The sequence below is a fragment of the Sphaerodactylus townsendi genome, linkage group LG06 (assembly GCF_021028975.2).
Source record: "Sphaerodactylus townsendi isolate TG3544 linkage group LG06, MPM_Stown_v2.3, whole genome shotgun sequence".
Classification (NCBI taxonomy): Eukaryota; Metazoa; Chordata; class Lepidosauria; order Squamata; family Sphaerodactylidae; genus Sphaerodactylus; species Sphaerodactylus townsendi.
The window spans coordinates 128,597,086-128,616,845 of NC_059430.1; the positions used below are offsets into that span (position 1 = coordinate 128,597,086).

Below are 19,760 nucleotides of genomic sequence, written 5' to 3' on the forward strand. Positions count from 1 at the left end.
ACAGCCTCTGCAAATCTTAGGACATCCCAGTCACTGAGCCAGCATTACTATGCCCGGTTCGCACAAGAGGAGACAGTGGCTCGCTCAAGGCCGCCAAGTGGGGGAAACGGAAGGAATGTCCACTCACCTGTCACACTACCAACCAAGACTAGTTCTCAAGGCACGACATGGGCTGGGCGAAGCTGAGGAGAGTGGTGATGGCCGCTAGCCTAGATGGCTTTAAAAGGGACTTGGACAGATTCATGGAGGAGACGTCGATCTATGGCTACCCATCTTGATCCTCCTTGATCTCAGATTGCAAATGCCTTAGCAGACCAGGTGCTCGGGAGCAGCAGCAGCAGCAGAAGGCCATTGCTTTCACCTCCTGCATGTGAGCTCCCAAAGGCACCTGGTGGGCCACTGCGAGTAGCAGAGGGCTGGACTAGATGGACTCTGGTCTGATCCAGCAGGCTAGTTCTTATGTTCTTCTTAAGTTCTTATGGGAGAAGTGAGGTAGGGCATGGGTCTGCAACCTGTGGCTCTCCAGATGTTCGTGGACTAATAAAAGGAAACACTTCTTCACGCAACGTGTGATTGGTGTTTGGAATATACTGCCACAGGAGGTGGTGATGGCCACTAACCTGGATAGCTTTAAAAGGGGCTTGGACAGATTTATGGAGGAGAAGTCGATCTATGGCTACCCATCTTGATCCTCCTTGATCTGAGATTGCAAATGCCTTAGCAGACCAGGTGCTCGGGAGCAGCAGCAGCAGCAGAAGGCCATTGCTTTCACCTCCTGCAGGTGAGCTCCCAAAGGCACCTGGTGGGCCACTGTGAGTAGCAGAGTGCTGGACTAGATGGACTCTGGTCTGATCCAGCAGGCTAGTTCTTACGTTCTTATGGACTACAATTCCCATCAGCCCCTGCCAGCATGGTCAATTGGCAGGGGCTGATGGGAATTGTAGTCCATGAACATCTGGAGAGCCACAGGTTGCAGACCCCTGAGCTAGGGGGAGTCATTCTGTCTCCTCCCCACTCCCCTCCAGGACCAGACAGCAAAATCCCAAATTTTCAGGGCTGACCCCTCTGCGGGCAGCATCCCATTTCATACAGTGGCCTCTGAAGGGGCAGGCAGGCAGGCGGGGGCCTTCTCCTGGGGCTCAGTGGCCATCCGACAGCAACGCTGATTCTGTGAATTGAGGAAGATCAGGAGAAGGGAGGGCCGGAAGAGATGAGCCAGTTCTCAGGACCCTTCCTTCCCTGCCCAGGGCAAGACTGATCACCACTTTAGGGTCAGGGAGGAATTCTCCTCCAGGCCAGATTGGCCAGGGATCTTGGAGGGAGGGGGTTGCCTTTCACTGGGGGGGGGGGGGGGGGGGGGGGGGGGGGGGGGGGGTGGGGGGGGGGGGGGGGGGGGGGGGGTTTGAAAGGAAGGCAGTTGTGAATTTTCTGCACCGTGCAGGGAGTTGTTCTAGATGACCTTTGAGGTCGCTTCCAGCTCTATGCTTCCGTGTTCTTATGATGCGCCTTCCTGGCAAATCCCTGTGGGACTCGCTGCCGCTCACCTGTCTGCAAAACCACGGCTTCCTCGATCCTCCTGGCAAGTCTGCTGCACAAGGCCTTGACCTTCGGGGTCAGGACGTAGATAAACACGTACAGGATGACCAAAGCGATCGTTGAACTCATGGAAACCTCCGGGGATGAAAAACAGAAGGGCATCTGTGGGGTGTGTCTTTCGCAGGCCCGTTCCGCGCAGACGTTTCGAGGCAGGAAATGAAACAGTTCCTCCACGGAATTCCGCTTTGTTTTTGCTCCCAAGTATTTTATTTCCGGCCTCGAAACGCTTCGATGGATCCCCTTTTAAAATGATTCGCCAGCTGAAACGTTCTGAAAACATCTCCAGTTGCTGTGCAATCTACTGACTGTGTTCCCCACGCTTCTCTGCTTCTCTGCTTCCCTGAACTTCCTCCTCGGCGCCATTTTCTGAGCTCACTCAGTTTCCCCTTGCCCATGTCCCAGAGTGCACATAGACCTGGCTGCCGGCACCAGCTCTGGGTGGTAGATCTGGACACCAGTAGCAGCTCCGAGCAGTAGACCTGGATGCCAGCACGGGTTCCAGGCGGTAGACCTGGGCGCCAGGGGTGTTTGTGTGGTGGAATTCAGATTTTGTATTTGGGCTTCATTTAGTCCACCTCTGCCCTCGCCTAATTATTTGCACCATTTATCTGTTCATTTATTGGGGGGGGGGGGGCAATACTCGAAGCATCGAGTATGAAGAATATAGAATGTAGCATGTGAACCATCAATTCAACATAGAGCTCAGAAAGGGTTGGGGAGAGGGGATCATGTACTGGTGGCCAGCAGTGGCGTACCTAGGCAAACTGGAGCCCTGGGCAAAACCTGAGAAAGAAAGAAAACAAGCATTGCCAGGAAGGGGGTGGATTTAAAAGGAAAATCTGGGGAAATGCCTGCTGTCAGGGGGTGCCTGCTGTCAGGGGTGCAATTATTAAGATAGCAGCACCAAAATTTCAGAGTATCTTTGTGAGACCCTACTGATGATACTACCCAGGTTTGGTGAAGTTTGGTTCAGGGGGTCCAAAGTTATGGACCCTCAAAGGTGTAACCCCCATCTCCTATTAGCTCCCATTGGAAACAATGGGGAATGGGGGCACTCCCTTTGGGAGTCCATAACTTTGGACTCCCTAAACCAAACCTCACCAAACCTGGGTGACATCATCAGGACAGTCTCCCGAAAAATTCCTGAAATTTTGGTGCTGCTATCCTAAAAACTGCGCCCTCTGCAGGCCAAAAACAGAAAAACACTGAAAATATTAAAAATCCCACAAATGAACTTGCAGTTTTTGCGCCCCCCACAAGGCGGTGCCCAGGGCAACTGCCCACTTTGCCCAATGGGAGGAACGCCTCTGATTTTCAGAGCGCGAGGATGCCACACAGGCGGTGCGGACGTTGCTGTTCCAGAGCCCCAAGGGGTGTGATGATCGAGGCAGGCCACAGTTACCTTCATGAGGAATATGGCCCGGGTGGGGCTGAGACGCAGGCCGTGGACGTGAATGATGAACTCCAAGGCGTAGTCACAATAGGTGGTTTGGTCCACCCCCCTAGGGAAGCCAAAAGAGGAGGAGGTCAATGATTGGGCAGAGTATGCCAGCCAGAACTTCTGAGCTCAGTTGGGGGCTCCTCTGCTCATACAAGGACTCTGTCACCCTCTTTAGGGAACCTTTAACATTCAAAGAGCCATTTGGATCCATTTTCCACAGGAAAAGAAAACACTTGGAGCCACAAATAATTTTTGACATTTAAAATAAAGATAACACTGTATATATTGGGTTTTTTTAACCTTTTACTCCACTTATTCTGAGAAGCGCATGGATGCGTCCGCCCTGTTGCCTGCAGGGTGGGCAAGGATGGGGCCAGCAGCTCGGCCTCGCCGGCCGCTGGGAAAGCGCCTGCCCCCCTCAAACGGGGCAGGCGAGAGGGGAAGACTGCGGTGCGACCCGGCCGGCCGTAGGCAATTGGTGCGCCCGCCCTGCTGCCTGCAGGGTGGGCAAGGATGGGGCCAGCGGCTCGTGGAGCCGCAGTGCAAGGGCAGAAGAGCCGCATGCGGCTCTCGAGCCGCAGGTTCCCTACCCCTGCCCCAGACCAATAATTTTATTTTATTAGTTTAGGAATTTTTGAGCCATCTCTTCAAGAAACCTGCCTGAGGCAGCTAACAGAATACAAAATAATAAAAACCAAACAATAAAAGATATTACAGGCCCTGTGAGTTCCGCAGGGCCTGTAAGACAGAGCTATTCCACCGGGCCTTTGGAGGGGCCGGCCGCGGTTCCACCGCCCCCCGCTGAAACTGAAATCAAAGCTGCCTGTTAGGACCACCTGGTTGGGCCCTAAATCCACCTTGGGCCCTGCCTACCTCCTCCCCCTCCTCCTTCTTTTCTTTTTTGGCCTTTAGATCGGGCGCCTGTGTATATGTGTATATGTGTTTTACACAATCTTGTTATTTTAATTTATTTATTGTTATTAACTGCTGCTGATTTTAATGGGTTAATTTTATACTGTATCAATTGCTGTGGGAAACAGCCGTGTTGTGAGCCGCCTCAAGCCCTTCGGGGATGAGGCAGCCTATACATTTAATAAATAAATAAATAAATATGAATATTCAGCATTAAAACCCAGCCCATAATTTATCTCTCCCTGCTAAGAAAGGAATCGTCCTAAATACCATACCATATCTCTGGATATTCTTTTTTGAGCTTTGTTTTAACTATATTTTATTTTATTATTTGGTTTCATATACCACCCTATCCCCAGAGGGCTCTGTTAAAGTATGAGGTGGGGGGTCACATTCAGTAGTGGGATCCAAAAATTTTAGTAACAGGTTCCCATGGTGGTGGGATTCAAACAGTGGCGTAGCGCCAATGGGACTGGGCGGGGCACGACAGGGGCATGGGCAGGCATTCCAGGGGCAGGGCATTCCTGGGCAGGGCTGTAGCAAGGACGCAGCCGCTGCGCCGGTTCTTGGGCGGGATACGAATGCACGCAGGCGCAGGCTGCCACGCACGCAGGTACACCTCCTGCTAGACTGCTTCCAGTTCTGCGCGCTACTGCTGAGAGGAGGGGCGTAACTAAGACCAAAATCACGTGGCAAAATCACCAATTAGAAACCCCCTCTCGACACACACAAATAATTAGTAACCTACTCTTGGGAACCTGTGAGAACCTGCTGGATCCCACCTCTGGTCACATTGTCATTTAACTGCACACGGTGTATGCTTTTTATTATTGTTTTGGTATTGAAATCCAATACAATATATTTAAATATATTTATAACGGACCACCAACAGCTTAGAATAGGGCTCCACAAAGCAGCGCCCGTGGGCATTCCAGTGCCACCTGACTCAGGAAAACCTATACTTTGGAAAACTTTGTGAAACTTTAAGGTACTGCTGCCATGACCTGGGTGGCCCACGCTAGCCCTGTCTCACCAACACTATGGAAGCGGGCAACGGCAAACCACCTCCGTTCCTCCCTAAAGCAGGTGTGTTGAGGTCATTTATTATTGAGGGCTGGATGTGACATAAATTTGCCTTCACAGCATCAAAGAATTGGAAGAGATCACAAAGGGCATCAAATCCAACCCTCTGCCATGCAGGAAGACACAATCAAAGCACTTCTGACCAGTGGCGTAGCTACAAGGGGACAGGGGGTGTGCGCATTGCACCGGGAGCGCATCTGGGGTGTGTGAAAATCACCCCCGACCCCCTATTCCCCTCTTCCCCATCTCAGGAGCAGCAGAAAACAAGCTTTCCCCCTCTTCAACATGACATCCCTTTAAACATGGCTATCATGTCACCCCTTAACCTTCTCTTCTCCAGACTAAACACTCCTAGCTCCCTAAGCCGCTCCTCATAGAGCCGTGGTGGCGAACCTTTGGCACTCCAGATGTTATCCCCCCCCCCCCCCCCCCCCCCCCCCCCCCCCCCCCCCCCAACCCCACCCCCCCCCCCCCTCCCCCCCCCCCCCCCCCGCCCGCCCCCCCCCCCCCCCCCCCCCCCCCCCCCCCCCCCCCCCCCCCACCCCCCTCCGCCCCCCCCCCACCCCCCCCCCCCCCCACCCCCCCCCCCCCCCACCCCCCCCCCCCCCCACCCCCCCCCCCCCCCACCCCCCCCCCCCCCCACCCCCCCCCCCCCCCACCCCCCCCCCCCCCCACCCCCCCCCCCCCCCACCCCCCCCCCCCCCCACCCCCCCCCCCCCCCACCCCCCCCCCCCCCCACCCCCCCCCCCCCCCACCCCCCCCCCCCCCCACCCCCCCCCCCCCCCACCCCCCCCCCCCCCCACCCCCCCCCCCCCCCACCCCCCCCCCCCCCCACCCCCCCCCCCCCCCACCCCCCCCCCCCCCCACCCCCCCCCCCCCCCACCCCCCCCCCCCCCCACCCCCCCCCCCCCCCACCCCCCCCCCCCCCCACCCCCCCCCCCCCCCACCCCCCCCCCCCCCCACCCCCCCCCCCCCCCACCCCCCCCCCCCCCCACCCCCCCCCCCCCCCACCCCCCCCCCCCCCCACCCCCCCCCCCCCCCACCCCCCCCCCCCCCCACCCCCCCCCCCCCCCACCCCCCCCCCCCCCCACCCCCCCCCCCCCCCACCCCCCCCCCCCCCCACCCCCCCCCCCCCCCACCCCCCCCCCCCCCCACCCCCCCCCCCCCCCACCCCCCCCCCCCCCCACCCCCCCCCCCCCCCACCCCCCCCCCCCCCCACCCCCCCCCCCCCCCACCCCCCCCCCCCCCCACCCCCCCCCCCCCCCACCCCCCCCCCCCCCCACCCCCCCCCCCCCCCACCCCCCCCCCCCCCCACCCCCCCCCCCCCCCACCCCCCCCCCCCCCCACCCCCCCCCCCCCCCACCCCCCCCCCCCCCCACCCCCCCCCCCCCCCACCCCCCCCCCCCCCCACCCCCCCCCCCCCCCACCCCCCCCCCCCCCCACCCCCCCCCCCCCCCACCCCCCCCCCCCCCCACCCCCCCCCCCCCCCACCCCCCCCCCCCCCCACCCCCCCCCCCCCCCACCCCCCCCCCCCCCCACCCCCCCCCCCCCCCACCCCCCCCCCCCCCCACCCCCCCCCCCCCCCACCCCCCCCCCCCCCCACCCCCCCCCCCCCCCACCCCCCCCCCCCCCCACCCCCCCCCCCCCCCACCCCCCCCCCCCCCCACCCCCCCCCCCCCCCACCCCCCCCCCCCCCCACCCCCCCCCCCCCCCACCCCCCCCCCCCCCCACCCCCCCCCCCCCCCACCCCCCCCCCCCCCCACCCCCCCCCCCCCCCACCCCCCCCCCCCCCCACCCCCCCCCCCCCCCACCCCCCCCCCCCCCCACCCCCCCCCCCCCCCACCCCCCCCCCCCCCCACCCCCCCCCCCCCCCACCCCCCCCCCCCCCCACCCCCCCCCCCCCCCACCCCCCCCCCCCCCCACCCCCCCCCCCCCCCACCCCCCCCCCCCCCCACCCCCCCCCCCCCCCACCCCCCCCCCCCCCCACCCCCCCCCCCCCCCACCCCCCCCCCCCCCCACCCCCCCCCCCCCCCACCCCCCCCCCCCCCCACCCCCCCCCCCCCCCACCCCCCCCCCCCCCCACCCCCCCCCCCCCCCACCCCCCCCCCCCCCCACCCCCCCCCCCCCCCACCCCCCCCCCCCCCCACCCCCCCCCCCCCCCACCCCCCCCCCCCCCCACCCCCCCCCCCCCCCACCCCCCCCCCCCCCCACCCCCCCCCCCCCCCACCCCCCCCCCCCCCCACCCCCCCCCCCCCCCACCCCCCCCCCCCCCCACCCCCCCCCCCCCCCACCCCCCCCCCCCCCCACCCCCCCCCCCCCCCACCCCCCCCCCCCCCCACCCCCCCCCCCCCCCACCCCCCCCCCCCCCCACCCCCCCCCCCCCCCACCCCCCCCCCCCCCCACCCCCCCCCCCCCCCACCCCCCCCCCCCCCCACCCCCCCCCCCCCCCACCCCCCCCCCCCCCCACCCCCCCCCCCCCCCACCCCCCCCCCCCCCCACCCCCCCCCCCCCCCACCCCCCCCCCCCCCCACCCCCCCCCCCCCCCACCCCCCCCCCCCCCCACCCCCCCCCCCCCCCACCCCCCCCCCCCCCCACCCCCCCCCCCCCCCACCCCCCCCCCCCCCCACCCCCCCCCCCCCCCACCCCCCCCCCCCCCCACCCCCCCCCCCCCCCACCCCCCCCCCCCCCCACCCCCCCCCCCCCCCACCCCCCCCCCCCCCCACCCCCCCCCCCCCCCACCCCCCCCCCCCCCCACCCCCCCCCCCCCCCACCCCCCCCCCCCCCCACCCCCCCCCCCCCCCACCCCCCCCCCCCCCCACCCCCCCCCCCCCCCACCCCCCCCCCCCCCCACCCCCCCCCCCCCCCACCCCCCCCCCCCCCCACCCCCCCCCCCCCCCACCCCCCCCCCCCCCCACCCCCCCCCCCCCCCACCCCCCCCCCCCCCCACCCCCCCCCCCCCCCACCCCCCCCCCCCCCCACCCCCCCCCCCCCCCACCCCCCCCCCCCCCCACCCCCCCCCCCCCCCACCCCCCCCCCCCCCCACCCCCCCCCCCCCCCACCCCCCCCCCCCCCCACCCCCCCCCCCCCCCACCCCCCCCCCCCCCCACCCCCCCCCCCCCCCACCCCCCCCCCCCCCCACCCCCCCCCCCCCCCACCCCCCCCCCCCCCCACCCCCCCCCCCCCCCACCCCCCCCCCCCCCCACCCCCCCCCCCCCCCACCCCCCCCCCCCCCCACCCCCCCCCCCCCCCACCCCCCCCCCCCCCCACCCCCCCCCCCCCCCACCCCCCCCCCCCCCCACCCCCCCCCCCCCCCACCCCCCCCCCCCCCCACCCCCCCCCCCCCCCACCCCCCCCCCCCCCCACCCCCCCCCCCCCCCACCCCCCCCCCCCCCCACCCCCCCCCCCCCCCACCCCCCCCCCCCCCCACCCCCCCCCCCCCCCACCCCCCCCCCCCCCCACCCCCCCCCCCCCCCACCCCCCCCCCCCCCCACCCCCCCCCCCCCCCACCCCCCCCCCCCCCCACCCCCCCCCCCCCCCACCCCCCCCCCCCCCCACCCCCCCCCCCCCCCACCCCCCCCCCCCCCCACCCCCCCCCCCCCCCACCCCCCCCCCCCCCCACCCCCCCCCCCCCCCACCCCCCCCCCCCCCCACCCCCCCCCCCCCCCACCCCCCCCCCCCCCCACCCCCCCCCCCCCCCACCCCCCCCCCCCCCCACCCCCCCCCCCCCCCACCCCCCCCCCCCCCCACCCCCCCCCCCCCCCACCCCCCCCCCCCCCCACCCCCCCCCCCCCCCACCCCCCCCCCCCCCCACCCCCCCCCCCCCCCACCCCCCCCCCCCCCCACCCCCCCCCCCCCCCACCCCCCCCCCCCCCCACCCCCCCCCCCCCCCACCCCCCCCCCCCCCCACCCCCCCCCCCCCCCACCCCCCCCCCCCCCCACCCCCCCCCCCCCCCACCCCCCCCCCCCCCCACCCCCCCCCCCCCCCACCCCCCCCCCCCCCCACCCCCCCCCCCCCCCACCCCCCCCCCCCCCCACCCCCCCCCCCCCCCACCCCCCCCCCCCCCCACCCCCCCCCCCCCCCACCCCCCCCCCCCCCCACCCCCCCCCCCCCCCACCCCCCCCCCCCCCCACCCCCCCCCCCCCCCACCCCCCCCCCCCCCCACCCCCCCCCCCCCCCACCCCCCCCCCCCCCCACCCCCCCCCCCCCCCACCCCCCCCCCCCCCCACCCCCCCCCCCCCCCACCCCCCCCCCCCCCCACCCCCCCCCCCCCCCACCCCCCCCCCCCCCCACCCCCCCCCCCCCCCACCCCCCCCCCCCCCCACCCCCCCCCCCCCCCACCCCCCCCCCCCCCCACCCCCCCCCCCCCCCACCCCCCCCCCCCCCCACCCCCCCCCCCCCCCACCCCCCCCCCCCCCCACCCCCCCCCCCCCCCACCCCCCCCCCCCCCCACCCCCCCCCCCCCCCACCCCCCCCCCCCCCCACCCCCCCCCCCCCCCACCCCCCCCCCCCCCCACCCCCCCCCCCCCCCACCCCCCCCCCCCCCCACCCCCCCCCCCCCCCACCCCCCCCCCCCCCCACCCCCCCCCCCCCCCACCCCCCCCCCCCCCCACCCCCCCCCCCCCCCACCCCCCCCCCCCCCCACCCCCCCCCCCCCCCACCCCCCCCCCCCCCCACCCCCCCCCCCCCCCACCCCCCCCCCCCCCCACCCCCCCCCCCCCCCACCCCCCCCCCCCCCCACCCCCCCCCCCCCCCACCCCCCCCCCCCCCCACCCCCCCCCCCCCCCACCCCCCCCCCCCCCCACCCCCCCCCCCCCCCACCCCCCCCCCCCCCCACCCCCCCCCCCCCCCACCCCCCCCCCCCCCCACCCCCCCCCCCCCCCACCCCCCCCCCCCCCCACCCCCCCCCCCCCCCACCCCCCCCCCCCCCCACCCCCCCCCCCCCCCACCCCCCCCCCCCCCCACCCCCCCCCCCCCCCACCCCCCCCCCCCCCCACCCCCCCCCCCCCCCACCCCCCCCCCCCCCCACCCCCCCCCCCCCCCACCCCCCCCCCCCCCCACCCCCCCCCCCCCCCACCCCCCCCCCCCCCCACCCCCCCCCCCCCCCACCCCCCCCCCCCCCCACCCCCCCCCCCCCCCACCCCCCCCCCCCCCCACCCCCCCCCCCCCCCACCCCCCCCCCCCCCCACCCCCCCCCCCCCCCACCCCCCCCCCCCCCCACCCCCCCCCCCCCCCACCCCCCCCCCCCCCCACCCCCCCCCCCCCCCACCCCCCCCCCCCCCCACCCCCCCCCCCCCCCACCCCCCCCCCCCCCCACCCCCCCCCCCCCCCACCCCCCCCCCCCCCCACCCCCCCCCCCCCCCACCCCCCCCCCCCCCCACCCCCCCCCCCCCCCACCCCCCCCCCCCCCCACCCCCCCCCCCCCCCACCCCCCCCCCCCCCCACCCCCCCCCCCCCCCACCCCCCCCCCCCCCCACCCCCCCCCCCCCCCACCCCCCCCCCCCCCCACCCCCCCCCCCCCCCACCCCCCCCCCCCCCCACCCCCCCCCCCCCCCACCCCCCCCCCCCCCCACCCCCCCCCCCCCCCACCCCCCCCCCCCCCCACCCCCCCCCCCCCCCACCCCCCCCCCCCCCCACCCCCCCCCCCCCCCACCCCCCCCCCCCCCCACCCCCCCCCCCCCCCACCCCCCCCCCCCCCCACCCCCCCCCCCCCCCACCCCCCCCCCCCCCCACCCCCCCCCCCCCCCACCCCCCCCCCCCCCCACCCCCCCCCCCCCCCACCCCCCCCCCCCCCCACCCCCCCCCCCCCCCACCCCCCCCCCCCCCCACCCCCCCCCCCCCCCACCCCCCCCCCCCCCCACCCCCCCCCCCCCCCACCCCCCCCCCCCCCCACCCCCCCCCCCCCCCACCCCCCCCCCCCCCCACCCCCCCCCCCCCCCACCCCCCCCCCCCCCCACCCCCCCCCCCCCCCACCCCCCCCCCCCCCCACCCCCCCCCCCCCCCACCCCCCCCCCCCCCCACCCCCCCCCCCCCCCACCCCCCCCCCCCCCCACCCCCCCCCCCCCCCACCCCCCCCCCCCCCCACCCCCCCCCCCCCCCACCCCCCCCCCCCCCCACCCCCCCCCCCCCCCACCCCCCCCCCCCCCCACCCCCCCCCCCCCCCACCCCCCCCCCCCCCCACCCCCCCCCCCCCCCACCCCCCCCCCCCCCCACCCCCCCCCCCCCCCACCCCCCCCCCCCCCCACCCCCCCCCCCCCCCACCCCCCCCCCCCCCCACCCCCCCCCCCCCCCACCCCCCCCCCCCCCCACCCCCCCCCCCCCCCACCCCCCCCCCCCCCCACCCCCCCCCCCCCCCACCCCCCCCCCCCCCCACCCCCCCCCCCCCCCACCCCCCCCCCCCCCCACCCCCCCCCCCCCCCACCCCCCCCCCCCCCCACCCCCCCCCCCCCCCACCCCCCCCCCCCCCCACCCCCCCCCCCCCCCACCCCCCCCCCCCCCCACCCCCCCCCCCCCCCACCCCCCCCCCCCCCCACCCCCCCCCCCCCCCACCCCCCCCCCCCCCCACCCCCCCCCCCCCCCACCCCCCCCCCCCCCCACCCCCCCCCCCCCCCACCCCCCCCCCCCCCCACCCCCCCCCCCCCCCACCCCCCCCCCCCCCCACCCCCCCCCCCCCCCACCCCCCCCCCCCCCCACCCCCCCCCCCCCCCACCCCCCCCCCCCCCCACCCCCCCCCCCCCCCACCCCCCCCCCCCCCCACCCCCCCCCCCCCCCACCCCCCCCCCCCCCCACCCCCCCCCCCCCCCACCCCCCCCCCCCCCCACCCCCCCCCCCCCCCACCCCCCCCCCCCCCCACCCCCCCCCCCCCCCACCCCCCCCCCCCCCCACCCCCCCCCCCCCCCACCCCCCCCCCCCCCCACCCCCCCCCCCCCCCACCCCCCCCCCCCCCCACCCCCCCCCCCCCCCACCCCCCCCCCCCCCCACCCCCCCCCCCCCCCACCCCCCCCCCCCCCCACCCCCCCCCCCCCCCACCCCCCCCCCCCCCCACCCCCCCCCCCCCCCACCCCCCCCCCCCCCCACCCCCCCCCCCCCCCACCCCCCCCCCCCCCCACCCCCCCCCCCCCCCACCCCCCCCCCCCCCCACCCCCCCCCCCCCCCACCCCCCCCCCCCCCCACCCCCCCCCCCCCCCACCCCCCCCCCCCCCCACCCCCCCCCCCCCCCACCCCCCCCCCCCCCCACCCCCCCCCCCCCCCACCCCCCCCCCCCCCCACCCCCCCCCCCCCCCACCCCCCCCCCCCCCCACCCCCCCCCCCCCCCACCCCCCCCCCCCCCCACCCCCCCCCCCCCCCACCCCCCCCCCCCCCCACCCCCCCCCCCCCCCACCCCCCCCCCCCCCCACCCCCCCCCCCCCCCACCCCCCCCCCCCCCCACCCCCCCCCCCCCCCACCCCCCCCCCCCCCCACCCCCCCCCCCCCCCACCCCCCCCCCCCCCCACCCCCCCCCCCCCCCACCCCCCCCCCCCCCCACCCCCCCCCCCCCCCACCCCCCCCCCCCCCCACCCCCCCCCCCCCCCACCCCCCCCCCCCCCCACCCCCCCCCCCCCCCACCCCCCCCCCCCCCCACCCCCCCCCCCCCCCACCCCCCCCCCCCCCCACCCCCCCCCCCCCCCACCCCCCCCCCCCCCCACCCCCCCCCCCCCCCACCCCCCCCCCCCCCCACCCCCCCCCCCCCCCACCCCCCCCCCCCCCCACCCCCCCCCCCCCCCACCCCCCCCCCCCCCCACCCCCCCCCCCCCCCACCCCCCCCCCCCCCCACCCCCCCCCCCCCCCACCCCCCCCCCCCCCCACCCCCCCCCCCCCCCACCCCCCCCCCCCCCCACCCCCCCCCCCCCCCACCCCCCCCCCCCCCCACCCCCCCCCCCCCCCACCCCCCCCCCCCCCCACCCCCCCCCCCCCCCACCCCCCCCCCCCCCCACCCCCCCCCCCCCCCACCCCCCCCCCCCCCCACCCCCCCCCCCCCCCACCCCCCCCCCCCCCCACCCCCCCCCCCCCCCACCCCCCCCCCCCCCCACCCCCCCCCCCCCCCACCCCCCCCCCCCCCCACCCCCCCCCCCCCCCACCCCCCCCCCCCCCCACCCCCCCCCCCCCCCACCCCCCCCCCCCCCCACCCCCCCCCCCCCCCACCCCCCCCCCCCCCCACCCCCCCCCCCCCCCACCCCCCCCCCCCCCCACCCCCCCCCCCCCCCACCCCCCCCCCCCCCCACCCCCCCCCCCCCCCACCCCCCCCCCCCCCCACCCCCCCCCCCCCCCACCCCCCCCCCCCCCCACCCCCCCCCCCCCCCACCCCCCCCCCCCCCCACCCCCCCCCCCCCCCACCCCCCCCCCCCCCCACCCCCCCCCCCCCCCACCCCCCCCCCCCCCCACCCCCCCCCCCCCCCACCCCCCCCCCCCCCCACCCCCCCCCCCCCCCACCCCCCCCCCCCCCCACCCCCCCCCCCCCCCACCCCCCCCCCCCCCCACCCCCCCCCCCCCCCACCCCCCCCCCCCCCCACCCCCCCCCCCCCCCACCCCCCCCCCCCCCCACCCCCCCCCCCCCCCACCCCCCCCCCCCCCCACCCCCCCCCCCCCCCACCCCCCCCCCCCCCCACCCCCCCCCCCCCCCACCCCCCCCCCCCCCCACCCCCCCCCCCCCCCACCCCCCCCCCCCCCCACCCCCCCCCCCCCCCACCCCCCCCCCCCCCCACCCCCCCCCCCCCCCACCCCCCCCCCCCCCCACCCCCCCCCCCCCCCACCCCCCCCCCCCCCCACCCCCCCCCCCCCCCACCCCCCCCCCCCCCCACCCCCCCCCCCCCCCACCCCCCCCCCCCCCCACCCCCCCCCCCCCCCACCCCCCCCCCCCCCCACCCCCCCCCCCCCCCACCCCCCCCCCCCCCCACCCCCCCCCCCCCCCACCCCCCCCCCCCCCCACCCCCCCCCCCCCCCACCCCCCCCCCCCCCCACCCCCCCCCCCCCCCACCCCCCCCCCCCCCCACCCCCCCCCCCCCCCACCCCCCCCCCCCCCCACCCCCCCCCCCCCCCACCCCCCCCCCCCCCCACCCCCCCCCCCCCCCACCCCCCCCCCCCCCCACCCCCCCCCCCCCCCACCCCCCCCCCCCCCCACCCCCCCCCCCCCCCACCCCCCCCCCCCCCCACCCCCCCCCCCCCCCACCCCCCCCCCCCCCCACCCCCCCCCCCCCCCACCCCCCCCCCCCCCCACCCCCCCCCCCCCCCACCCCCCCCCCCCCCCACCCCCCCCCCCCCCCACCCCCCCCCCCCCCCACCCCCCCCCCCCCCCACCCCCCCCCCCCCCCACCCCCCCCCCCCCCCACCCCCCCCCCCCCCCACCCCCCCCCCCCCCCACCCCCCCCCCCCCCCACCCCCCCCCCCCCCCACCCCCCCCCCCCCCCACCCCCCCCCCCCCCCACCCCCCCCCCCCCCCACCCCCCCCCCCCCCCACCCCCCCCCCCCCCCACCCCCCCCCCCCCCCACCCCCCCCCCCCCCCACCCCCCCCCCCCCCCACCCCCCCCCCCCCCCACCCCCCCCCCCCCCCACCCCCCCCCCCCCCCACCCCCCCCCCCCCCCACCCCCCCCCCCCCCCACCCCCCCCCCCCCCCACCCCCCCCCCCCCCCACCCCCCCCCCCCCCCACCCCCCCCCCCCCCCACCCCCCCCCCCCCCCACCCCCCCCCCCCCCCACCCCCCCCCCCCCCCACCCCCCCCCCCCCCCACCCCCCCCCCCCCCCACCCCCCCCCCCCCCCACCCCCCCCCCCCCCCACCCCCCCCCCCCCCCACCCCCCCCCCCCCCCACCCCCCCCCCCCCCCACCCCCCCCCCCCCCCACCCCCCCCCCCCCCCACCCCCCCCCCCCCCCACCCCCCCCCCCCCCCACCCCCCCCCCCCCCCACCCCCCCCCCCCCCCACCCCCCCCCCCCCCCACCCCCCCCCCCCCCCACCCCCCCCCCCCCCCACCCCCCCCCCCCCCCACCCCCCCCCCCCCCCACCCCCCCCCCCCCCCACCCCCCCCCCCCCCCACCCCCCCCCCCCCCCACCCCCCCCCCCCCCCACCCCCCCCCCCCCCCACCCCCCCCCCCCCCCACCCCCCCCCCCCCCCACCCCCCCCCCCCCCCACCCCCCCCCCCCCCCACCCCCCCCCCCCCCCACCCCCCCCCCCCCCCACCCCCCCCCCCCCCCACCCCCCCCCCCCCCCACCCCCCCCCCCCCCCACCCCCCCCCCCCCCCACCCCCCCCCCCCCCCACCCCCCCCCCCCCCCACCCCCCCCCCCCCCCACCCCCCCCCCCCCCCACCCCCCCCCCCCCCCACCCCCCCCCCCCCCCACCCCCCCCCCCCCCCACCCCCCCCCCCCCCCACCCCCCCCCCCCCCCACCCCCCCCCCCCCCCACCCCCCCCCCCCCCCACCCCCCCCCCCCCCCACCCCCCCCCCCCCCCACCCCCCCCCCCCCCCACCCCCCCCCCCCCCCACCCCCCCCCCCCCCCACCCCCCCCCCCCCCCACCCCCCCCCCCCCCCACCCCCCCCCCCCCCCACCCCCCCCCCCCCCCACCCCCCCCCCCCCCCACCCCCCCCCCCCCCCACCCCCCCCCCCCCCCACCCCCCCCCCCCCCCACCCCCCCCCCCCCCCACCCCCCCCCCCCCCCACCCCCCCCCCCCCCCACCCCCCCCCCCCCCCACCCCCCCCCCCCCCCACCCCCCCCCCCCCCCACCCCCCCCCCCCCCCACCCCCCCCCCCCCCCACCCCCCCCCCCCCCCACCCCCCCCCCCCCCCACCCCCCCCCCCCCCCACCCCCCCCCCCCCCCACCCCCCCCCCCCCCCACCCCCCCCCCCCCCCACCCCCCCCCCCCCCCACCCCCCCCCCCCCCCACCCCCCCCCCCCCCCACCCCCCCCCCCCCCCACCCCCCCCCCCCCCCACCCCCCCCCCCCCCCACCCCCCCCCCCCCCCACCCCCCCCCCCCCCCACCCCCCCCCCCCCCCACCCCCCCCCCCCCCCACCCCCCCCCCCCCCCACCCCCCCCCCCCCCCACCCCCCCCCCCCCCCACCCCCCCCCCCCCCCACCCCCCCCCCCCCCCACCCCCCCCCCCCCCCACCCCCCCCCCCCCCCACCCCCCCCCCCCCCCACCCCCCCCCCCCCCCACCCCCCCCCCCCCCCACCCCCCCCCCCCCCCACCCCCCCCCCCCCCCACCCCCCCCCCCCCCCACCCCCCCCCCCCCCCACCCCCCCCCCCCCCCACCCCCCCCCCCCCCCACCCCCCCCCCCCCCCACCCCCCCCCCCCCCCACCCCCCCCCCCCCCCACCCCCCCCCCCCCCCACCCCCCCCCCCCCCCACCCCCCCCCCCCCCCACCCCCCCCCCCCCCCACCCCCCCCCCCCCCCACCCCCCCCCCCCCCCACCCCCCCCCCCCCCCACCCCCCCCCCCCCCCACCCCCCCCCCCCCCCACCCCCCCCCCCCCCCACCCCCCCCCCCCCCCACCCCCCCCCCCCCCCACCCCCCCCCCCCCCCACCCCCCCCCCCCCCCACCCCCCCCCCCCCCCACCCCCCCCCCCCCCCACCCCCCCCCCCCCCCACCCCCCCCCCCCCCCACCCCCCCCCCCCCCCACCCCCCCCCCCCCCCACCCCCCCCCCCCCCCACCCCCCCCCCCCCCCACCCCCCCCCCCCCCCACCCCCCCCCCCCCCCACCCCCCCCCCCCCCCACCCCCCCCCCCCCCCACCCCCCCCCCCCCCCACCCCCCCCCCCCCCCACCCCCCCCCCCCCCCACCCCCCCCCCCCCCCACCCCCCCCCCCCCCCACCCCCCCCCCCCCCCACCCCCCCCCCCCCCCACCCCCCCCCCCCCCCACCCCCCCCCCCCCCCACCCCCCCCCCCCCCCACCCCCCCCCCCCCCCACCCCCCCCCCCCCCCACCCCCCCCCCCCCCCACCCCCCCCCCCCCCCACCCCCCCCCCCCCCCACCCCCCCCCCCCCCCACCCCCCCCCCCCCCCACCCCCCCCCCCCCCCACCCCCCCCCCCCCCCACCCCCCCCCCCCCCCACCCCCCCCCCCCCCCACCCCCCCCCCCCCCCACCCCCCCCCCCCCCCACCCCCCCCCCCCCCCACCCCCCCCCCCCCCCACCCCCCCCCCCCCCCACCCCCCCCCCCCCCCACCCCCCCCCCCCCCCACCCCCCCCCCCCCCCACCCCCCCCCCCCCCCACCCCCCCCCCCCCCCACCCCCCCCCCCCCCCACCCCCCCCCCCCCCCACCCCCCCCCCCCCCCACCCCCCCCCCCCCCCACCCCCCCCCCCCCCCACCCCCCCCCCCCCCCACCCCCCCCCCCCCCCACCCCCCCCCCCCCCCACCCCCCCCCCCCCCCACCCCCCCCCCCCCCCACCCCCCCCCCCCCCCACCCCCCCCCCCCCCCACCCCCCCCCCCCCCCACCCCCCCCCCCCCCCACCCCCCCCCCCCCCCACCCCCCCCCCCCCCCACCCCCCCCCCCCCCCACCCCCCCCCCCCCCCACCCCCCCCCCCCCCCACCCCCCCCCCCCCCCACCCCCCCCCCCCCCCACCCCCCCCCCCCCCCACCCCCCCCCCCCCCCACCCCCCCCCCCCCCCACCCCCCCCCCCCCCCACCCCCCCCCCCCCCCACCCCCCCCCCCCCCCACCCCCCCCCCCCCCCACCCCCCCCCCCCCCCACCCCCCCCCCCCCCCACCCCCCCCCCCCCCCACCCCCCCCCCCCCCCACCCCCCCCCCCCCCCACCCCCCCCCCCCCCCACCCCCCCCCCCCCCCACCCCCCCCCCCCCCCACCCCCCCCCCCCCCCACCCCCCCCCCCCCCCACCCCCCCCCCCCCCCACCCCCCCCCCCCCCCACCCCCCCCCCCCCCCACCCCCCCCCCCCCCCACCCCCCCCCCCCCCCACCCCCCCCCCCCCCCACCCCCCCCCCCCCCCACCCCCCCCCCCCCCCACCCCCCCCCCCCCCCACCCCCCCCCCCCCCCACCCCCCCCCCCCCCCACCCCCCCCCCCCCCCACCCCCCCCCCCCCCCACCCCCCCCCCCCCCCACCCCCCCCCCCCCCCACCCCCCCCCCCCCCCACCCCCCCCCCCCCCCACCCCCCCCCCCCCCCACCCCCCCCCCCCCCCACCCCCCCCCCCCCCCACCCCCCCCCCCCCCCACCCCCCCCCCCCCCCACCCCCCCCCCCCCCCACCCCCCCCCCCCCCCACCCCCCCCCCCCCCCACCCCCCCCCCCCCCCACCCCCCCCCCCCCCCACCCCCCCCCCCCCCCACCCCCCCCCCCCCCCACCCCCCCCCCCCCCCACCCCCCCCCCCCCCCACCCCCCCCCCCCCCCACCCCCCCCCCCCCCCACCCCCCCCCCCCCCCACCCCCCCCCCCCCCCACCCCCCCCCCCCCCCACCCCCCCCCCCCCCCACCCCCCCCCCCCCCCACCCCCCCCCCCCCCCACCCCCCCCCCCCCCCACCCCCCCCCCCCCCCACCCCCCCCCCCCCCCACCCCCCCCCCCCCCCACCCCCCCCCCCCCCCACCCCCCCCCCCCCCCACCCCCCCCCCCCCCCACCCCCCCCCCCCCCCACCCCCCCCCCCCCCCACCCCCCCCCCCCCCCACCCCCCCCCCCCCCCACCCCCCCCCCCCCCCACCCCCCCCCCCCCCCACCCCCCCCCCCCCCCACCCCCCCCCCCCCCCACCCCCCCCCCCCCCCACCCCCCCCCCCCCCCACCCCCCCCCCCCCCCACCCCCCCCCCCCCCCACCCCCCCCCCCCCCCACCCCCCCCCCCCCCCACCCCCCCCCCCCCCCACCCCCCCCCCCCCCCACCCCCCCCCCCCCCCACCCCCCCCCCCCCCCACCCCCCCCCCCCCCCACCCCCCCCCCCCCCCACCCCCCCCCCCCCCCACCCCCCCCCCCCCCCACCCCCCCCCCCCCCCACCCCCCCCCCCCCCCACCCCCCCCCCCCCCCACCCCCCCCCCCCCCCACCCCCCCCCCCCCCCACCCCCCCCCCCCCCCACCCCCCCCCCCCCCCACCCCCCCCCCCCCCCACCCCCCCCCCCCCCCACCCCCCCCCCCCCCCACCCCCCCCCCCCCCCACCCCCCCCCCCCCCCACCCCCCCCCCCCCCCACCCCCCCCCCCCCCCACCCCCCCCCCCCCCCACCCCCCCCCCCCCCCACCCCCCCCCCCCCCCACCCCCCCCCCCCCCCACCCCCCCCCCCCCCCACCCCCCCCCCCCCCCACCCCCCCCCCCCCCCACCCCCCCCCCCCCCCACCCCCCCCCCCCCCCACCCCCCCCCCCCCCCACCCCCCCCCCCCCCCACCCCCCCCCCCCCCCACCCCCCCCCCCCCCCACCCCCCCCCCCCCCCACCCCCCCCCCCCCCCACCCCCCCCCCCCCCCACCCCCCCCCCCCCCCACCCCCCCCCCCCCCCACCCCCCCCCCCCCCCACCCCCCCCCCCCCCCACCCCCCCCCCCCCCCACCCCCCCCCCCCCCCACCCCCCCCCCCCCCCACCCCCCCCCCCCCCCACCCCCCCCCCCCCCCACCCCCCCCCCCCCCCACCCCCCCCCCCCCCCACCCCCCCCCCCCCCCACCCCCCCCCCCCCCCACCCCCCCCCCCCCCCACCCCCCCCCCCCCCCACCCCCCCCCCCCCCCACCCCCCCCCCCCCCCACCCCCCCCCCCCCCCACCCCCC

General features: G+C 82.2%; 1 protein-coding gene across 1 annotated transcript in view; it reads right to left on the reverse strand.

The window, feature by feature from the left end:
- The window catches only part of LOC125435534 (cation channel sperm-associated auxiliary subunit gamma-like), a 76,534-nt gene that overhangs the window by 2,730 nt on the left and 54,044 nt on the right, over positions 1-19,760 (reverse strand). The window contains exons 10-11 of the mRNA XM_048501728.1: positions 2,999-3,098; positions 1,545-1,671 (exon numbers count right to left, since the gene is read on the reverse strand). Coding sequence (XP_048357685.1) covers positions 1,545-1,671; positions 2,999-3,098 — 227 coding nt within the window. The remainder of the gene's footprint in view (positions 1-1,544; positions 1,672-2,998; positions 3,099-19,760) is intronic.